This window comes from Cucurbita pepo, chromosome 17 (genome assembly GCF_057944985.1).
Source record: "Cucurbita pepo subsp. pepo isolate OVF chromosome 17, ASM5794498v1, whole genome shotgun sequence".
NCBI lineage: Eukaryota > Viridiplantae > Streptophyta > Magnoliopsida > Cucurbitales > Cucurbitaceae > Cucurbita > Cucurbita pepo.
The window spans coordinates 1,912,896-1,930,782 of record NC_141814.1 but is presented as its reverse complement, the minus strand read 5'-3'; the positions used below and the strand labels follow the sequence as shown (position 1 = coordinate 1,930,782).

The window sequence follows — 17,887 nt, the reverse complement described above, 5'->3', positions numbered from 1 at the left end:
TTATTGGGCCTCAAGTTTTGAGCCTATTTTTCATGGGCTTGTCATTCTTATTGGGCCTCTCATCTTGGGCCTCTTTCTCACAGGCTTTAAATTTTATTGGGCCTCTCATTTTGGGCCTATTTTCATGGGCTTCTCATTCTTATTGGGCCTCTCGTTTTGGGCCTCTTTCTCACAGGCTTTTAATTTTCATTGGGCCTCATTTTGAGCCTATTTTTCACAGGCTTTTCTTTCTTATTGGGCCTCCCGTTTTGAGCCTATTTTTCACAGGCTCTTCATTCTTATTGGGCCTCACGATTTGAGCATATTTTTCATAGGCTTTCACTCTTATTGGGCCTTTCATTCATATTTTTTCATGGGCTTCATTTTATTGGGCCTCTTATTTTGAGCTCTTTTTCTTGGGCTTTTTATTTTTATTGGGCCTCTCATAATCCTTTTACTGTTATTAGGTCCCTCATTTCGGGTTTATTTTTCTAGTTTTGAAAGAGGCGATTTTGTCGCAAACAGAATAGCTTAGGAAAAACAATGAGTAGAATCCCATTGCTCAAAACGTGATTAAATTAAACAAGGAAACCACATCAATATCCTTCTACCATTTTTCTGGAGTAAGTCACAAAATAAGGGTATCATATGGAAAGCCGAGGGGACGACGAGAAGAGAGAACTATACTAGAAGTAAACAAGTACCGCTGAGCTCTTCAGTCGTCGAAACCATCGGCGACAATAATGTCTCGTCCTAAAAGGCATCGAACACTTTCGAGCATAGATTGACTTCAGCTTTCCATACATAATTCCCACTCCCTTCTTCCTAGAATTTGAAACATCAATACAAGGAAAAGAAAGAAAAAATACAGTTCATACATAGGGAGTCCCAAAGATCATTACCGGTAGCACATCCAGACAACCTAACTCGACGATATCTTGCGCTTTACCTGTGCTAAGATTGCATAAGTGATATCAATGCCATGTCGAAAACAAATTAAGAGGTGGTTGATTATGAGGTGTATTCGAACGGCTGGGGTGGTTGAGGCTCCTCGTCTACAGCCATGGCTGATCCCGAACCTTGCTGCCCAGTTGCTGAGCCACTGGCAGGTGAGGCTGTCGATGATGGTGCGTCGGTTAGAGAAAGCACCTCGGGTTCAGAAGGATGCAAGTCTCTCAGTAGAACAAAACCCGACAGCGCTAACTTCACTGGAACATATCTGCTTTCCTCTAGAAATTTGATGACTTTTTCCTGAGCAGGAACTACTCTGGCTGGGTTGGTCAGAATTTCAAAAGAGGGCTCAGGTTCTGTTTTCTTCTCAGGTGGGTTGTCAACCTGTCACCGTAGTAGGCCAAAGAACATGTTCCCAATATTGTCATAGTTTCTCTTACAGTATAAACTTAAGAAAAAATGCAGAGCTATAATCAATGTGAACACGAAATGCAGCATACGATAGACGGGCATGGGCGATCTTATCTATACACATATAAAACACAAGAAAACAGGAAATCACAATCGCACTTTTCTTGGCGCCTACAGCCGAGCAACGTATGCTCAAGCCTCTTGCCCCGTTTGAGAAAGTTTTAGAAAACGGGGCAGAGAGATTTTCGAAAGCGAGTTTGAAAGTAAGAATGAGAGAAGATTACGTTATATAACTATAAGCAAAAGGTAACACAACAGCTGAAATAGCATATAACTTTCTAGGCAGGGAGAATTTGACAACTAACCTGCATAGAGTCGCCATCCTTCTCAGCGGATGATTTCCCTTTAGCAGGATTCGAACCTGTGGATGAAGATTCCGCTGCTGCGGATGACTTTTCAGCAATACTCTTTTGTTCAGCTTCTTTCTTAGCTCTGGCTTTAGCCTTCGCTGAAGTTGACAAAACCGCAGTTGGAAGTTTTACAGCAGATGTAGTGGTGGGCGCGGGGGTCGGTTTAGGATACTCAAATAGTGAAGGTTTTGCGTGCGACAGGAACTCAAATTTCGGAACTTTCAAGTCGTAATTCAATCCAATAAACGCTGTGGGCGAGAAGGCCAGGCTGATAAAGTAGATAAGGGGATACCAATACCAAAACTGGCTGAAAACAGCAAGACCAATAACTGCAGTAATTTTGTCATGTTTGGTCTTGGACGACAACCTTATAGTAACATTCCTACCACCAGCATCCAAAATTCCTGATGCCAAGATTGCTCCCATCTTGCTCATGGTGTCTTCATGCTTGTCCAAAATTATTTTCTCCAATTGTCGCCTAAAATAAGAAATTCGAAATTCATTGGAAAATAGAGATGGAAGAATATAAAAATAAAAAGACAATACCTGAACGCTCCAACACGGGAATCACTGGCTTCACTAATCTGGACCATGACCATAGCCATCGCAATAAGTGCGCCTTGTCGTACGAAATCAACAACATCTGATGTTAGGGGCTCCAGCAAGGATATAGCCTCACTCAGGCCAGTACCTGCACAAGATATGCCCACTGCAAGAGCAGCACCGTATCGAACATGTGGGTTGTAAGATTCAGACAGCAAGGAGACAATTCGAGGCGTCTGAGTTTATAAAGAAGTGAGATCAGAATTTGTAATATAAGAAATAAAGGGAGAAGATTGCTAAGCTGGAAGAACTCGTTCTTAAGAATTGATAGACCACTAACCTGCTCAGGCTCCGAGTAGAGGACAAACCCAAGGGCAAGAACAGCCGTTCTCCTAACATCATCACTCACATCAGATACAGCAAAATGAAGCAACTGGCGGATTGCCTTGTTGTTTGCTGTACCACGATATGCCAATGCTAACGCATACATACCACCATAACGAATTATAGGATCTTGATCTCGAGTCATCTGCTCAATTAAGGTATCAGCTTCTTCTTCTCTTCCATAAACGGTGAGGGCTATCCCCAATGCAAGGCCACTGAGTAACAAGAGTATACAAATAAGAAAACAACATAATAGATGTATAGAACACAAGTGTTCGTCCGGAGAACAAAACCATAATTACCGAATGATCTTTTCGTGCTGTGTCTCATGTGCATAGGCAAGCATCTCACTAGCCTTCTCACTTGCCGTACCAACCATAAGTAAGCCCATACTGATGCCAGCAGCTTCACCAGCAACAGCGCTGTCCGTGTATAGAACACTCTTGATGTCATCATAAATCTCTTCATCAGCTGTCCCTAGAGTTGCCAAACCAAGACCCAAGCAAGCACCATGTTGTATGACCTGAACCAATCCAAATACCCAAAATTTATCCATACTCCCCCATCATCAAGTCAACAACTACAAGACAGGAAATTTACAAGAATGGGTACCTCTACATTAGTACTTTGTAAGCTATCCCGAAGAAACTGTTTTATGCCTTCACCATGGTTTGCATGAATAAGACCTAGAGCATAAAGGGCACCACCCTCTGAGTAAGGACTGCCGCCACCACCAGACCCACCCTGGGGCAAGTATGGTGCCATAAGAGATCTTCCCTGCTGCAAATGGCCTCTGTGAATAACACCAAGCCCTGCTGTCGCACTAAACTTAGCCCAGTTGGTGGCCCTGCTCAACCAGTCCTAGATAAAGAAGAGAAAGACAGCATAAATATAAAAAACCAATACGTTCATTACAGAATGACGGAATAGGTTATAGTCCAAGATTAGACTCACCAAGTTCTCGCGGAGAAATGTATCCACGGTGGTTCCAGCATGCATGATTGCATTAGCAAAAATTGTAGCACTATGACAGACACTATTTCTCATCTCTACAGATTGCTTTATTGTCTTCAGAATGAGAAGATCCGATCTATTGGCAATTAAAGTAAAAGGAAATTTAGTTACCCTCTTTATACTTCAATCCTGGAATTTTAATTTAAAAGGAAAGCATTAATAAGATAATGTCCTACTTGTTGTGACTGTATAAGAACTGTAAGGTCAAGTATATTGATGTTTCTCCTGATAGAATTCCCTTGATTTTTGTATATCTCTCAGCATACACTATTTCCTTTGGATCTACTTGTTGTACATTCAAATTAGGGGCAGAACTTCCATCAGTCATTTGAGCATCCTCAGGAGCAGAACTCTCATTTTGAGCAGACTCCAGGTTTGAACCAGGCTGCGGCGCTGTTTCTGGAGGTCCAGGCTTGGGATTTGAAAGTCGATTCCTTACATTTAATAAAAATGCCTGGTGCTCATTCTCTATGAGATCAAAGGCTATTTGAAATGCCAGAAGAGTGTCATCCTTGTTTTCCGATCGAAGAAGCTTTTCCAATATGCTTGCAACACCTTCAGGTTCATCCAAGAACATAAGACACTGACAAATGCTCAAATAATCTGGGGAGGGCAACTTCTGATATACTTTGACAAGAAGACGAAGAACCTATAGGAACAACGAAACAAGAAAGATAAGCATGAACCTCAATACTTTCTCCTATTGTACACCTCAGATTACATATTTTAATTGGTTAACTTTCTCAAACCGTAATTCTCAATCGTTTCCTCTAGAGTGAATATATGGACATTCTAAGGTCTCTGAAAGAAGAAACTATTAAGCATCCAAATTCAACAACCAAATCTAATAAACCCGCTTAATTCTATAATTGTAACTTAATACTTCCTATCAATGTTGTACACAAGAGCTCCAATAAAGAAAAAGAGATGGTGGGAACAAACACAAGACACGTGTAATGATAAAAATGACAAGGGAAGTCAACAAAATAAAACACGATACTTCGCAATGAATTTGGTGAAATAGTCATAGCGATCCGGTTTTGAACCATTGCATATCAGTTATCATTACATGATTGAATCAGAAGGTGGCAGGGAAGGAAGGAAGATAACGAAAACATTTGAGCACTGCTACTCCTTTTAGACAAGTTATACAAAATCGTTACCCACCAGAAGAAACTACCCAAGCTTTGGATCACTTGCAGCCGTAAATAAGTACGATGAGAAAGACCAAGACTCACGCTCAAGCTTATTTATGGATAACATGACCAAGCAATATGCATAATGTATGTTTTGAGAAGCCAGGATTCCGTCTTGGAATCTATTTTACATCCAATATAATAAGAAGCCTAGACTGATAAGCACAATAAACTCGCCTATGAGTCTATGAAATAAATGTAACAGTCAATTTCACAATAAAAGTAGTGTTGCTTGACTCACAAAAATGGATGATACAATGGGAAAACAATGTAGAAACTGTTAAAATTGCAAATGAGCAAGTGGATTAAATCAACTCACCTCAAGTCTATATTCCCTGAGGTTAACAAATGAGTGTGAAACATTTATGCAGTAGGATAGAGTTCCTTGAACGTTATCACTTTTTGTGATTGCCTCCTCTAGTTTGTCCAATCTTCGACACTCAATTGCAATTCCCATAGCTTGTTGGTATTTTCCATCCGTGATACACCTAAATATACAAAGGCGAGTAAGGAAAGGGTAGTAAATAGTTGCATCATGCTATAGAGAGAGAGAGAGAGAGAGAGAGAGAGAGAGAGAGACATACTTGTTAAGCATTCTCTCCACAATAGCCTCCAGCCTCGGGTCAACATTTGTCCCTTCTGAATTTGACTCTGCTGCCTTAGACTTAAGACTAGCATATTCATCGATAGCTTTAGCTGAGAATTCAAGAAAATAAACATCAATGTCAACATATAAAGTCCTTCACTTAATCTGAGACCCGTAAAATCTCCTTATTGATATCGATCATTTCATGTGTAATCGTAATTTACTAACAAAATACCAAAAAACAAGTAACTATCCTTATTTGACATTATTAAGATTCATCCTGAGTCACAACCTGAACTTCTGTAGAAAATCTACATATATGATTTTTTTTTTGGGATACGAAAAGTCCATATGTATGAGTTATAACAAATTTTACACACTAATATCCATAATTGATAAAGATAATTATTATTCTTACCTAGAAGAGTATGAACATAATCAGTATCCTCAGAAACATCGAAAATTGAACCAGCTCCAAGCGCATATGATAGGGAGTCATTAAGTTCACCCAAGTAATAGAAGACCTGAGAGTGAAAGGTGGGTAATCTATTATCAATGTATGGAAAACAAAACAATTAATAGATCCTCCTCGAAGTTATCAACGATTCATGGTAGTTTGGATTTTCACCTTGTCGAAAGTGTACCATTTCTCCCGAATTTAAATCAAAGTGTTTTAGAATCATGATAGCACGTGAAGAAAAACAATCTGAATCCAAGAAGAGCCAAGAGAGAGAGAGCTCTCATTTACCTTTGACACAAGTAATGCTGCCAGTTGTCTCTGATGCTGATCAAATTCTTCATCTTCATACAAGCTTTCACTGAAAAGGAGCGAAACGAATATTACAAACAGAGGTAGCACTATCATATCAGTGATATCACCTACAATATGAGTCAAGAGGCGGGCACACTTCTATGATTTCCAACTCCAACAAATAATCCACCTCACATAAGAATTGCTGAATAACACCAACCTCATAACTACAAAAAGGTCAAGTAAATAACACCCATAAAGATGAGCTAAACCTGACAATCTCTCAAACCTACTCACACAATTGTTCCACTGGTTCATAGACTCACAGACATATGTTGCTCATATTTAATGGCTGGACATAGATCATAGTCAGGATGAACCATCCAGTTTCTAGAAGAAGATAAACAATATGCTACGTAATCAATCATGAATGATGAATTCCCATGAGTTTTGAGTTATCCCAGCCAGATTGAAAATGAAGAATGCTAATCTAGATACCTTACATAGGAATTGCTGAATATATTACATGTATATCATAACCCGAAGACCATGTACTCAACGAAAGAAACTCAGTAAATTTCTGGTTCCAAATGTTAAAGGAAAAGTTAACTAAACTAACAGCCTGAATTAAAATTCTGGTCGGCATAAAGCAAGATTCCACTTAACTTAAATCCAATGCCTAACCCAAGATTCCCCAATTTTGCCAATGCCAAGCTGAGTTTCTCAAAGGTTAAACACTTCAGCACTCCAAACTCCAATTTTCATACCAAATAAAAACACGCGTCGAAACATGAACACCCGCTAATATTTGTTAGTTTAGGCCTTATCCATCATAAATCCACCAAAAATAAATAATCAACTCTCTCCCTCGTTAATTAACAGCCCTACAAGCCACGAAAACCAAAAACAACAACACCCAAGTACACAATTCAAGAACCCAACAGATTAAAAGGCAAACTTTCATCAAGAAAAAGAAAAAAAGAAAGAAGGAGAAAGCAAATTCGTACATGATAGGGACGCTAGTTGAGATCTCAGGCCAAAAGTTGTCGACCAAATTGTTGAGATTCGACAGAGCATGAAGCTTGAGCGAAGGATGGGTTTCATTAAGCATCGCCAAAAGCCCACCCGCCGAGCTCACCAAAGTCGCCATAGCTTTGACGAAAAGAATACTAGCAAGGAGCTCGGATCTGTGGGAAATGAGGAATGAATCCAAAAATCAAAACTAGGGTTTTACAAACCCTAATGAGAAGAAAGTTTGTGGGAACAGAGAGCAAGAATGGAGATGAGAAGAAGAAGAAGGAATGGAGTAAGAATTGGGGGATTCGCTACTGAAATGGTTCGCTTTTTGTATCGAACCTGTCGATCTCCCAAAACCTGACTTATCCAACAAGCCAGCTCCTTTTCCTCACTTCCTTATTATTTTATTTTATTTTATTTTTTCCTTTTCATTTTGCATATATAAAATTGGTTAAATACATGTAATATTCTTGTTTCAAAATTTTGTCTGTTTTTATGTCAACCTCAAGTTTTAAAATGTATCTATTAGGGAGCAGTTTCTACACTCTTATAACAAATGTTTCGTTTCACTCTCCAACTGACATGGCGAATTGGTGGCAATGGAAAGGTCTTTACCGTATAAAACGAATTTTCCTTTAATTTTTTTGAGGAAGCCATAGAGATTCAACACTTCCGGAGTTTGAATTCCCTTTAATACAATTTCATCGAGTGGCTCAGTTTAGAAATTGTTAAAGATGTTAGCAAATGAATTCCGACCAGTTCTTACCCACATTTCTTGAAATTTTGCTTTATAAATTAAATTATTCTTGTTAAATTCCTTAAATTAATAAAAACATCCCAGAACCGAGTATATCTTAAAAAATGTCTCTAATTTTTTAAAAGTTTTAATAATATCCTTTAAACTTTTAAAAAAAACTCCGTTGGAGGGTATTATTGAAAATTTTGAAAGTTTTTGGACATTTTTAGGACAAAATACTTAAAGGTATTTTTATTAATTTAAAATACTACTTTTATAAAGAATGACATTCCAATCAACCAGCACCAGTGGTCTAGTGGTGGAATAATACCCTGCCACGGTATAGACCTGAGTTCGATTCCCGGCTGGTGCAAAAGTAGGTTAAGCAATGAAGAATTTAGCGTTAACTGTGATCTGGGTCGAATTAAATTATTTTTGTTAAATTTTTTAAATTAATAAAAATATCCCAAAATTCAGTATATCTTAAAAATTGTCTCTAATTTTTTTTTACATTTTTAAGATAAAATATTTAAGGTACTTTTATTAATTTAAAAATAGTATCTAATAAAGAATGACATTTCAATCAATCAGCACCAGTGGTCTAGTGGTAGAATAGTACCCTGCCACGGTACAGACCCCGGGTTCGATTCCCGGCTGGTGCAAAAGGGGTCTAGCAATGAAGAATTTAGCGTTAACTGTGATCTGGGTCGATCACAACCGTCTGATCATTCTGATGAATTCAGCAGCGCAATCAGAGCTTGCCTTCTAATTTTTTATTTTTTTTTTACTTTCACATTGTACACTACTTTTCTTCGCGATCTTTCATTTTCACAACCTATGGTTGTCATTCGATGTTGCTCGTTTTATTTCTATATGTTTAATATTATATCAACACTAACATTGTACTGCATACTATTATTCCTTGTTGTCTTTTATTAACGATAGTTTATGGTCGTCATTCAACTTTACTCACGTTTTTTCTTTTATGTTTATCCAACTTTGAAACGACTTAACCTTCTCTGCACAAACCGGTCAGAGACGTTCAACTAGTAAACGACCTTGAAATCATACCCAAACACATGCATCTTGCTTGCTTTCTCATGTGAAAGTTGAAAGAATGAGGCGCAAATCCCTGTGGCTGGGCCTCACCTGGCTTGAGATTTGCAGTTCCCAGTCAATAAAAGACACCATTCTGTGCTATTTCACAGGACAGTTTGCAGCTTACAGGCTACGTACAACCCAAATAGTGACATCCCCGTCCTCATATTTTGTTTCTTTTTTATCCCTAAATTATTAGGAGCACGAGCACGAGCACGACTATTCATAAGCACCGTACAAAAGTTAACGATAAGTAAGTTCTCTATCAGCCTCTAACCATTGACTCGTAAAAGACGTTACTAATTCTTAAGACTACGATGGCAACATATCGACTTTCTCGAAGTATAAAGGCATTTTGGAACACTTTTTGACTCAGTTTAGTAAATTCCAAATCTAGTTAAAGATGACAATTACTTCCCCTTTGACTCATCTTTACTGACTCAAAGAGTGTGACGCATGGTGGGGTGAAAAAAAGGTACTTAGTCCACCATTTAATGACCTCTCCATGAATGCTCTCTTTGAATTCAGCATTCTAATCTTTAGACTAAAGACTTCAAAACCCAAGAAAATAACCCTTTCTCTCTCTTTCTCTCTCTCTCTCTCTCTTCCCCATTGGAAATGGAAGATCCCTCAGTTTCACCCAATACTAATTTGGTAACAGTTCCACCCACCCACATCTAACAGCCAAATCAGAATAGGGAGAGAGATTAAGTAACAGGATCTAACCCCAATCCACTTGGTTCGAGGTCCAGCATCTTTGCTAGCACACTGTCTCGTGTCCACCCCCTTCAGAGCTCAGCCTCCTCGCTAGCACATCACCCGGTGTCTGGCTCATTTATCATCACCACTACGAACAAGCTGCAGCCAATCACATTAAACAAGTGCTACCATAAACACTAATAAACTAATGGTGGGCATAAGATTCCCCTCTCATTCATCATCATAAAGCTTTTCCACTAACACAACATCAGAAGCAGCAAATGGTTTCACACATCAGATAGGCGCGAAGGGTTAGTATTTTATTCCACAGGTTGTTGATTTGTAGTTCCATCAGTACAAAGTGGGGAAGAAAAAAAATCCTAAGTAAATTATCTGTACCACAGAGTTTCCTAGTTGCCTGAACTAACTAAACTACTAGACCCTCTTTTCCTTCCCCTCTCAGTAACATGGCTTGATAGACAATGAACTTTGATGGGTATTTAGTGTCAGACTCATAACCTCTGTTATGTTCTTTTTGGGGTTCCTTTTCTTTCTTCTTTTTTGGGTTTTGAGAGGTCTTACTACTCCTTTACAAGTTAATAAGGATAATGGAAAAAGGAAATACCACCATCATCCTTGAAGGTTAGACTAATTCCTCCTCCTACGTCGAAAATCTAAGCCCGGGATCTGTCGAAAATAAGCAGACACGAAGTCCTGATGGAACAACTCGCTATAATCTTCTATGGTTGCAACTTCTCCCATTCGTAGCAGCCTGGAAGTGGCATATCTTTCACGGGATCAAAGTTGTACCTGCAAATATCATACCATCGAGACGGTTAATTGACGAACGATACCGGGTTATTTTCGAGTTATGGAAGAAGTGTAAACATGTTCACATACTTCTCAATGAAGTAACGTTGCTGCTTTTCTTCAGCAAGAGCAAAAAACTCGTCCATTTCATGAGCTGTTGGCATGTGTCGATTCGATGAGTAACGATTTCTATGGTTAGTTTCGATTGCGCTCGATGTTGGCCTGATAGTCGAACTGGGTGTTCGGATAATGTCGGGATTCCTTATCAAACTAGAGGGTGTTGATTCCCTAGTGCTCCTGGTACAATCAAAGGCATCACCCGTTAAAGAAGAACAAGACAGAGTAAAACGCCTTTTCAAAATTCCTCCCCTCCAGAACGAGACAAATAGAAGAAATCAACGAGCAAATACATCAAACGGGTGCAAAAGCAGAGTATACAAAAGAACAAACACATGATATACAAACAAGAAAATGATAGCCCTGAATTACCACTTCAATAGCAAAAATAAGTGGGGAAGAGAATCCCAGAACAATGTTCTTAAGGAAATGTTAAAAAAAACACTAAAAAATCGTCTGCATAGTGAAAAAAATCATCTGAATGGCTTAATGTCATGCATAATTCCAAGATACGAAGTGTATGAAAGGAAAAAACACAGAAAATTCAACACAGAGTACAAAACAGAGAGAAGAATCTCACCTGTCTCTACTTTCATAATCCAAAAAATTTTCCCCAAACGAGGCCTCTTCGATACCCAAATCAACAATCTCATTCTTGCTCCCACTCGCAAGAATTTCAGCAATTTTCGCAACGGATTTCTCTGCCTCCTCCGCCGTATGATCCCCTTCATCATTAACACGGCCAAGCGTGACAGACCTTTCCGGCATGGTCGGCCTCAAACTAGAACTCACCCTCGGGCTAGGGTTTCTCGTGCAGCCGTCTTCTTTAGGGTTTTGCTTCTGCCTCTTAGATTCATAGCCGGAAAACACAAGCCGCCGGCTCCGAAGCTGGAGATAAGAACCAGAGGCAACCGAAGACGGCAGAGACGGGGACGGCGTCGGAGATTGCTGTAGGCGACGCAAGGCAAGAGTCTTAGCCCTAGTCAAAACCCCAAAAGAGGTCTGCGAAACCTCCATGACCGCAACTTTGCCTAATGACTTGGTTTTCCTCATGTACTTCCCCATTAATTCCACCTAATCGCAAGCTCTCATGAAAACAGAGGCAAAAACAGAGACACGCTGCGAAAAACGGCCCCAAACGAGAAGGGATTGAAGGGAAAGTTGCAGAGCCCAGAATGGGAAAATGGAAGAAGAAGAAGAGAGAGAAGAAACTCTGGTTTAGAGAGAGAAAGAAGAGATTCAGGGGAAGAGGAAGAGAGGTATATGTAATGATAGCGCCTGGTTGAAGAAGGAAAAAGGTAGGGTTGGATGATTCCAGGTCCACTGTACTTCCAATTTCTCTTTATCTCCTTCTTTTCCTTTCTTATTTTCTCCTTTAAATATCGCGATATTTTGATCTGCTTTTTTTTTAAAAAAAAAAAAATTATTTGAATTTGGAATATATATATTTTTTTTAAATTAAGCCAAAATAACAATAATAATAATCTCGTTTTTAATTTTTGTTTCGGCCACACTTTACCATGTCTTATAACACGTGTCAATTATTATTGAATTATATTTATCTTGATAATTATTATATACACGAGTCCAAATCACATCAACTCAACTAACTCGAACTACCCAACTCAAAATGGAAAGATTGAGTTGGGTAGGAATCATGGTGACTCGGAAATATTTAATATTTGAATTTTACCAAATTTTAGATATTAATTTATATATATATATAATTTATATATATATATATATATATATATATATATATATATTTTATAGAAGAGTGATAGCAAAATCTCGTTATTTTGAAGAGATGAGAAAAAGAAGAGAGAGAAAGAGTTGAAAAATGGAGGCAAGTCATTGGATTCCATTTGGGAGTGGCCAGGTGGAAAGTGTAATTTTTTCTTCCTTGGACCCTAAGCTTGAAAATCCCCCACTCTCATCTCTTCGAAACTACATTCCACGCGCCACTTTCTTATTTTTAAAAATAAAAATAAAAAAAGAAAATTTCCTTTCTGTACGATACGACGTGTCGACCAACCATTTCAAGACGTCGTCGTTTTCTGAAACTTAAAACCGCTTCTTTTGGCAGTTGATGGAATCGGAAAGTCATTTAATTTTCTGGTAGGAATCCTACGTCCCCTAAATTTACGGCTCCCATTTTTTCCCCCTTTTTATTTATTTTTATTTTTATTTTTAATCCATTGTTTTTTCATGGAATAATAAATAATATAAAATCTACCACAAATTTTATTTTTTAATTTTAATATCAATTTTATTAAGTCGGGTGTATTTTTTGTATCCCTTACCGGTCGATGTGAGATCTCAAATAAGAAACTGTATGTACGAGGCTCGTTGAGAGACATTCTTTCTAACAAAGATATTAATGATTGGAAACGTCTGGACATTATTAAAAGTTTGACCTTACCTACAAGTAAAATATGTGTGGTTGACTTTTTAATCTTAGGTTTGACCAATTGTTGGAATTAAATTCTCTGTCCTTTTAAAAGCTTAATTCATTCCCATATTTGGCTTCCTTATTCCCAAGTAAAAGACGGTTACCTTGTTACAACTTCGTTCTAGTCACTAGTCGTGTCTTCTGCATCCCTCTCCCATGTCCAACGGGTAGGCAGTAGGGATGAGCGAAAAACGTCGTACCATGAAATTGTTTTTAAGTTGGTGGACTCCCATATGGTCTAATAAAATAACACCAAATAGCCCATTTTGAGTCCAAACCATATATTAAGACAAAGACCGTAGACGAAAATGGACAAGCAAAGTCACGAGAGCTTATGCTCAAAGTGGACAATATCTATATTATCGTGGAGATCCGTAATTCCTAACATTCGGAGACGGAAGAAATATCAAATTCAAAGTTTACAACTTTATCGAATTTTATGAATAACCCATGAATTTAAACCGATAAGAGTTGAATTGTGGTTGGGGTTGGGTTGAGTTTGTGAACTCTATTAAGGTTGCTTAAGTCACCGACCCGAAATTTCGTGTTAGCCCAAAAAGTTTTTTCAACTCAACCCAACTCGTATACACCCCTACCTAAAACAGAGTTACAGAATGTTACCTCGTGAAGGAAGACAAGGAGGTAAGGAGAACGAGTTCCTTCCTTGAGTTGAACAATTCATTTAAATATAAAATTTATGATTCAAATTGATATAAATTTGACGAGTTTAGTGTCAAATTTATTTTTTTTTAGTCATAATTACGTTTTTTTTTCCCTTAATGCACAATTAGTTTTAAATAATTTTTAGAAAATTCGTGACACCTCAAGTAAAGTAGAAGAGTACATGGATAAATCAAGATCATATTCGGATGAAAGCAATCTTGAGGATAGAACGGTTAAGAAAAGCTTTAGAGAAATGAAAGTCACTGACCATACCAACACGATGTACCTTTCTTTTCAATGGTTCAATCATAGGATGTCAATGATTAAACATGTTTTTCCTATACCAAGCTCGGAGTAATTCTATGGTGAGTGTCTATGGTGAGTGACCCGTGACATTTCTTAAGATGCATATGAATAAGAACAAAACATGTTCAAATGATCGTGTTAAAAAAAATAAATAAATAAACAGAGAGCAAGACAATCTCTTCCCGCCAAAAATAGAACAGTACGAAACCCACGCGCGCTAAAATAACGAGTCAGCGAAGCTAGTTGGAGCCGCTTTGTTTTTTAAGAAGAGCCGCTTTGTTTGATGAACACGCGCCTTGAAAAGGAAATAAATTCATGTCAAGGTGGGGCCCAACGGAAAATTTATTTGTGACGTTTTTGATACTTTATTTATTTACTACATTATAATATTCAATATTATATTATACTTTTACTTATAAAATATTATAAAATTTATTAACATATATTTATTTATTCAAAATAAATAATTTTAAAACTAGAAAAAAGTTATATAGGTGTTATTTTTATGATTAAATCATAAATTTGGTGTTATAATTGGAAACAAAAAAAAATTAAAATTTAGTTTTTATAATTTTAAAAATTAAAATTTCATATTCATGATTTAATAAAACTCTGGTAAAGAATAAAACCTATTTACGAACGATTTAAGAAATCATAAGAATTAATTTAAATATTTAAATATTAAACTGTAACATGTTATTTATTGCGATTTTCAAAGGATTATGCCTAATTATATAAATATATAAAATCTAAATATAGACGTGGACCAATGAGAATAGTTCCCGCTCTTTGAGGATTCTTTTGTCTCGAGGACCAGACTTCTTCACGCGCTTTCCGGTAGCGGTGGGCTAGTTCTTCGAATCTCGCAATTACTGGGAATGGAGCTGCCCACTGTTACCCACGCGCTCCAATTAGGAGCGTGAACCTCATACAACCCCATTACACAACAAGCCGTAAAGTTTGACTTTTGAATAGAACCGCAAAGTTGTGTATGTGTGTTTTTAATATATATATATATATTAAAAAAGATTGTATATATATATATAATTTAGATCAAATTATTTGTAAATATTATAAAATAAGTCGTTTCAATAGTCTTTTTCTTTTTTGAATTTTTTGCTTAATTTTTTTTTTTGAATTCGGCCGTCGGTGAACTCCAATATTATTTCAAGGAAAATAATTAATAGTAACGTGGTACAGAGGTGAACTAAATGTTTAGAAAGTGGGATTCACTAAAAGGAGCGAATGAAGGGTGGTTTTATAATTTGGGACTAAAAGAGAAAAACGAGGGAACCCGAGGCGGTCGCGTCAATAGAAAAGTGGTGTAGAATTGACGCCAACAAATCAATTACTCACACGTGACTACTCACGTGCAATTCTTTAATCTTTTTCCCGATCCCTATTATTTACCAAACTCCCCTGTTTCAATCGTCACCCTAAATTATTCCATAATTTTATTATACTAAAAAATTATCGATTAAATACTCGTACGATATCTCCCCAATTTTTTTTCCAGTTCTAGTTTTGGATTCAAATCCCCAAAGTTAAAATATTTTTAATCAACTTAGGTAAGTTTAATTTAATATTAAAAAGAATTCAACCGAGATTTTAATAATAAAAATTGTGTTAGTTTCCGTTAAATTATAAGTTTAATATTTTAATTTTTTTGCGGTTGGGTTAGGTTGTAAATTTTTTTGGACCAACCTGATATTTCGAACAGATTGGATGGGTGACCGGAATAACTTTTAACCAAAAACAGAGGGTTGAGTTGAATTGAGTTTAAAATTATTTAAAAAATCATACTTATTTATATACACGTTAGATTAATAATTAATTTCTTTTATAAAGTTAAAATATAAAACATTTATTAAACGCATTAAAAACATCCGCTACAAACATTAAATATTATTAGTATTTTTAAAGTAGGATAAAGTTGGATTGTAACTCTATTTTTTTTTATGGTCGGGTTGACCCGACTTAAAGAATGTCAACCGACAAACGGGATTGAATTTTTTCAGTTTTTAAAAAATTCAACCCAACTCCAACCGAAAAAATCTAACCGTTGGATTGGATAGTTCAGATTGATCTGGTTAAGTTGTCAAGTTGTCATATGAACACTGTTCTGATTAATTATACTGGGCCTGATAGACTGGGCCACGAATTGGGTCAAATTGGGCCTAATCCGTTGCATGCTCATTAACATATTTTTAATTTATTTAATAATAAAACTAACATTTTAGCACTGTCGTATATTCATTTTTAAATTAAAGAGATAATTATAAATTTTATTATGTATTTTTAAACCAAATAATTGAAGTGGGTTAAAAAATAAGGCGAAAATACAGCGTTGAATACGAAATATGTTTATTATTTAAATATAATCAATAAAATAAAAAATAGATTAGTTTCATGTAATTTATTTAATTTCATAAAAATGAAATTAATCCAACAAAATAGTTTTAAAATAAAAATTATAAGATAATACTTATCCCATTAGACTATAGTTTTAAATGATTATAATGTAATAGTTTTAAGTTTATAAATATAGAGGAATTGTAACATATATGAGAATATAACACATTATTTTATTCATAAATATTATACGGTACACTCTTAAATGTATTTTTTTTTTACTAATATTTACGTCTTTTAAGACAATTTAATAGAATATAAATATTTACTCTCGTGATAGATCTATGTAAATAAGTAAAAAAGATATATTATATATATATTTTTTTAATTTTTCAATTTTAACCGAGATTTATAAATATATGAGTTTCCATATTTATAAATAAAATATTTATCAAACGGAGATCTTACTCTACACATACACACAGAACGATAGAAATATTTGATAATAATAATTATCGATCTTACTTGTTGGTCGTGGGATTTGGGCCACTAGGGACTTCATGCATAGCTGCTTCAAATTGTTGTAATGTCCTCTTACTCGAATAAGGGCTAGAGAAGGCTTGTTCTTCCATGGCCAAAGAAGATGAAGGAGGACGAGATGGAGTACTTGCTGAGGCCGAGCTCGGAAGGGTCGAGAAGTTATAAGGAAGAAGGAGGAGGAGAAAGAGGAAGAAGCAAGCTCGAGACTTGGTTGAGGTTAAACTTGTGGAGAAATAATGCTCTATAAGCCTTGCCATGAAAAGGGAGCGGAAAAAAGGTGACGATGAGGATGAGGATGATCGATAACGACGACGCCCACCCGGAAGCCGAAGGAGAGATCAATATCCATGAAACGGTTCGAGATTAGGGTTTTGAAGAGGAAGAAGAGGAGGTTTGGTGAGGGAAAGATGTGGTTTATAAGAAGAAATGGCATTGGGAAGATGGAATTATTGGTCACTTTGTTTTGGCATCTGCCAAAGGGAGAGTTTTGGCAGAGACACATTTACATGTAGAGAAAGACTTTAGGACCCTTTTCTTTTGACTAACATCTTCATCATTATTGGTCACTTTATTTCCCTATTACATTATTCAAACCCGGGAAAAATATATACAACCGGAGAAATTACTCGAGAACCCCAAACTCACTACTAGCGAGTATTGTCCTTTTTGGGCAGGTTTTAAAACGTGTTTCCTATGGAGAGGGTCTACCCCTACTCCGACAAGTGTCTCGCACCGTCTAGTGACTGGCTCTAATACCATTTGTAACAGCCTAAAGAAGACAATATCTGCTAAAATTGAAACGATATAGAGAAGATGAGCATGACACCTGCATAAGGATGACATGCTCAAATCGAGAAATGGTCCAAATTTTT

The 17,887-nt window shown here is 36.7% G+C and overlaps 2 protein-coding genes, 2 non-coding genes and 1 pseudogene across 4 annotated transcripts; 3 read left to right on the top strand and 2 right to left on the bottom strand.

Moving 5' to 3' along the window:
• Window positions 1-557: 557 nt before the first annotated feature.
• LOC111779385 (26S proteasome non-ATPase regulatory subunit 1 homolog A) lies at window positions 558-7,623 on the bottom strand. The gene is made up of 13 exons (XM_023659549.2): window positions 7,233-7,623; window positions 6,223-6,292; window positions 5,893-5,998; window positions 5,473-5,584; window positions 5,208-5,376; window positions 3,869-4,341; window positions 3,633-3,768; window positions 3,291-3,539; window positions 2,981-3,201; window positions 2,635-2,893; window positions 2,298-2,530; window positions 1,707-2,229; window positions 558-1,314 (listed from the first exon to the last, which is right to left on the bottom strand). The coding sequence occupies exons 1-13, from the start codon at window positions 7,373-7,375 to the stop codon at window positions 991-993; spliced, it is 3,018 nt and encodes a 1,005-aa protein (XP_023515317.2). The 5' UTR covers window positions 7,376-7,623; the 3' UTR covers window positions 558-990.
• A 945-nt stretch (window positions 7,624-8,568) lies between these two features.
• Window positions 8,569-8,640, top strand: TRNAG-GCC (transfer RNA glycine (anticodon GCC)). The gene has a single exon. It is a non-coding gene; the product is annotated as a tRNA-Gly (tRNA).
• Window positions 8,641-8,649: 9 nt separating this feature from the next.
• Window positions 8,650-8,738, top strand: LOC147787398 (small nucleolar RNA snoR114). The gene has a single exon (XR_015413578.1). It is a non-coding gene; the product is annotated as a small nucleolar RNA snoR114 (small nucleolar RNA).
• A 1,336-nt stretch (window positions 8,739-10,074) lies between these two features.
• LOC111778148 (cyclin-dependent kinase inhibitor 3) lies at window positions 10,075-11,959 on the bottom strand. The gene is made up of 3 exons (XM_023657816.2): window positions 11,283-11,959; window positions 10,676-10,882; window positions 10,075-10,585 (listed from the first exon to the last, which is right to left on the bottom strand). The coding sequence occupies exons 1-3, from the start codon at window positions 11,765-11,767 to the stop codon at window positions 10,516-10,518; spliced, it is 762 nt and encodes a 253-aa protein (XP_023513584.2). The 5' UTR covers window positions 11,768-11,959; the 3' UTR covers window positions 10,075-10,515.
• A 5,814-nt stretch (window positions 11,960-17,773) lies between these two features.
• Window positions 17,774-17,887, top strand: LOC111779422 (U6 spliceosomal RNA; annotated as a pseudogene).

Bases quoted from the DNA above. Each gene is read 5' to 3' on its own strand.
- LOC111778148 (XM_023657816.2), bottom strand. From the start codon at position 11,767: ATGGGGAAGTACATGAGGAAAACCAAGTCATTAGGCAAAGTTGCGGTC. The intron at 10,883-11,282 runs GTGAGATTCTTC...TGATTGTACCAG, and splicing joins GATTATGAAAGTAGAGACAG to GAGCACTAGGGAATCAACAC. The intron at 10,586-10,675 runs GTATGTGAACAT...TGATATTTGCAG, and splicing joins CAACGTTACTTCATTGAGAA to GTACAACTTTGATCCCGTGA.
- LOC111779385 (XM_023659549.2), bottom strand. From the start codon at position 7,375: ATGGCGACTTTGGTGAGCTCGGCGGGTGGGCTTTTGGCGATGCTTAAT. The intron at 4,342-5,207 runs GTGAGTTGATTT...TTGTTCCTATAG, and splicing joins TCAGGGAATATAGACTTGAG to GTTCTTCGTCTTCTTGTCAA. The intron at 1,315-1,706 runs GTTAGTTGTCAA...CTACGGTGACAG, and splicing joins AGGATGGCGACTCTATGCAG to GTTGACAACCCACCTGAGAA.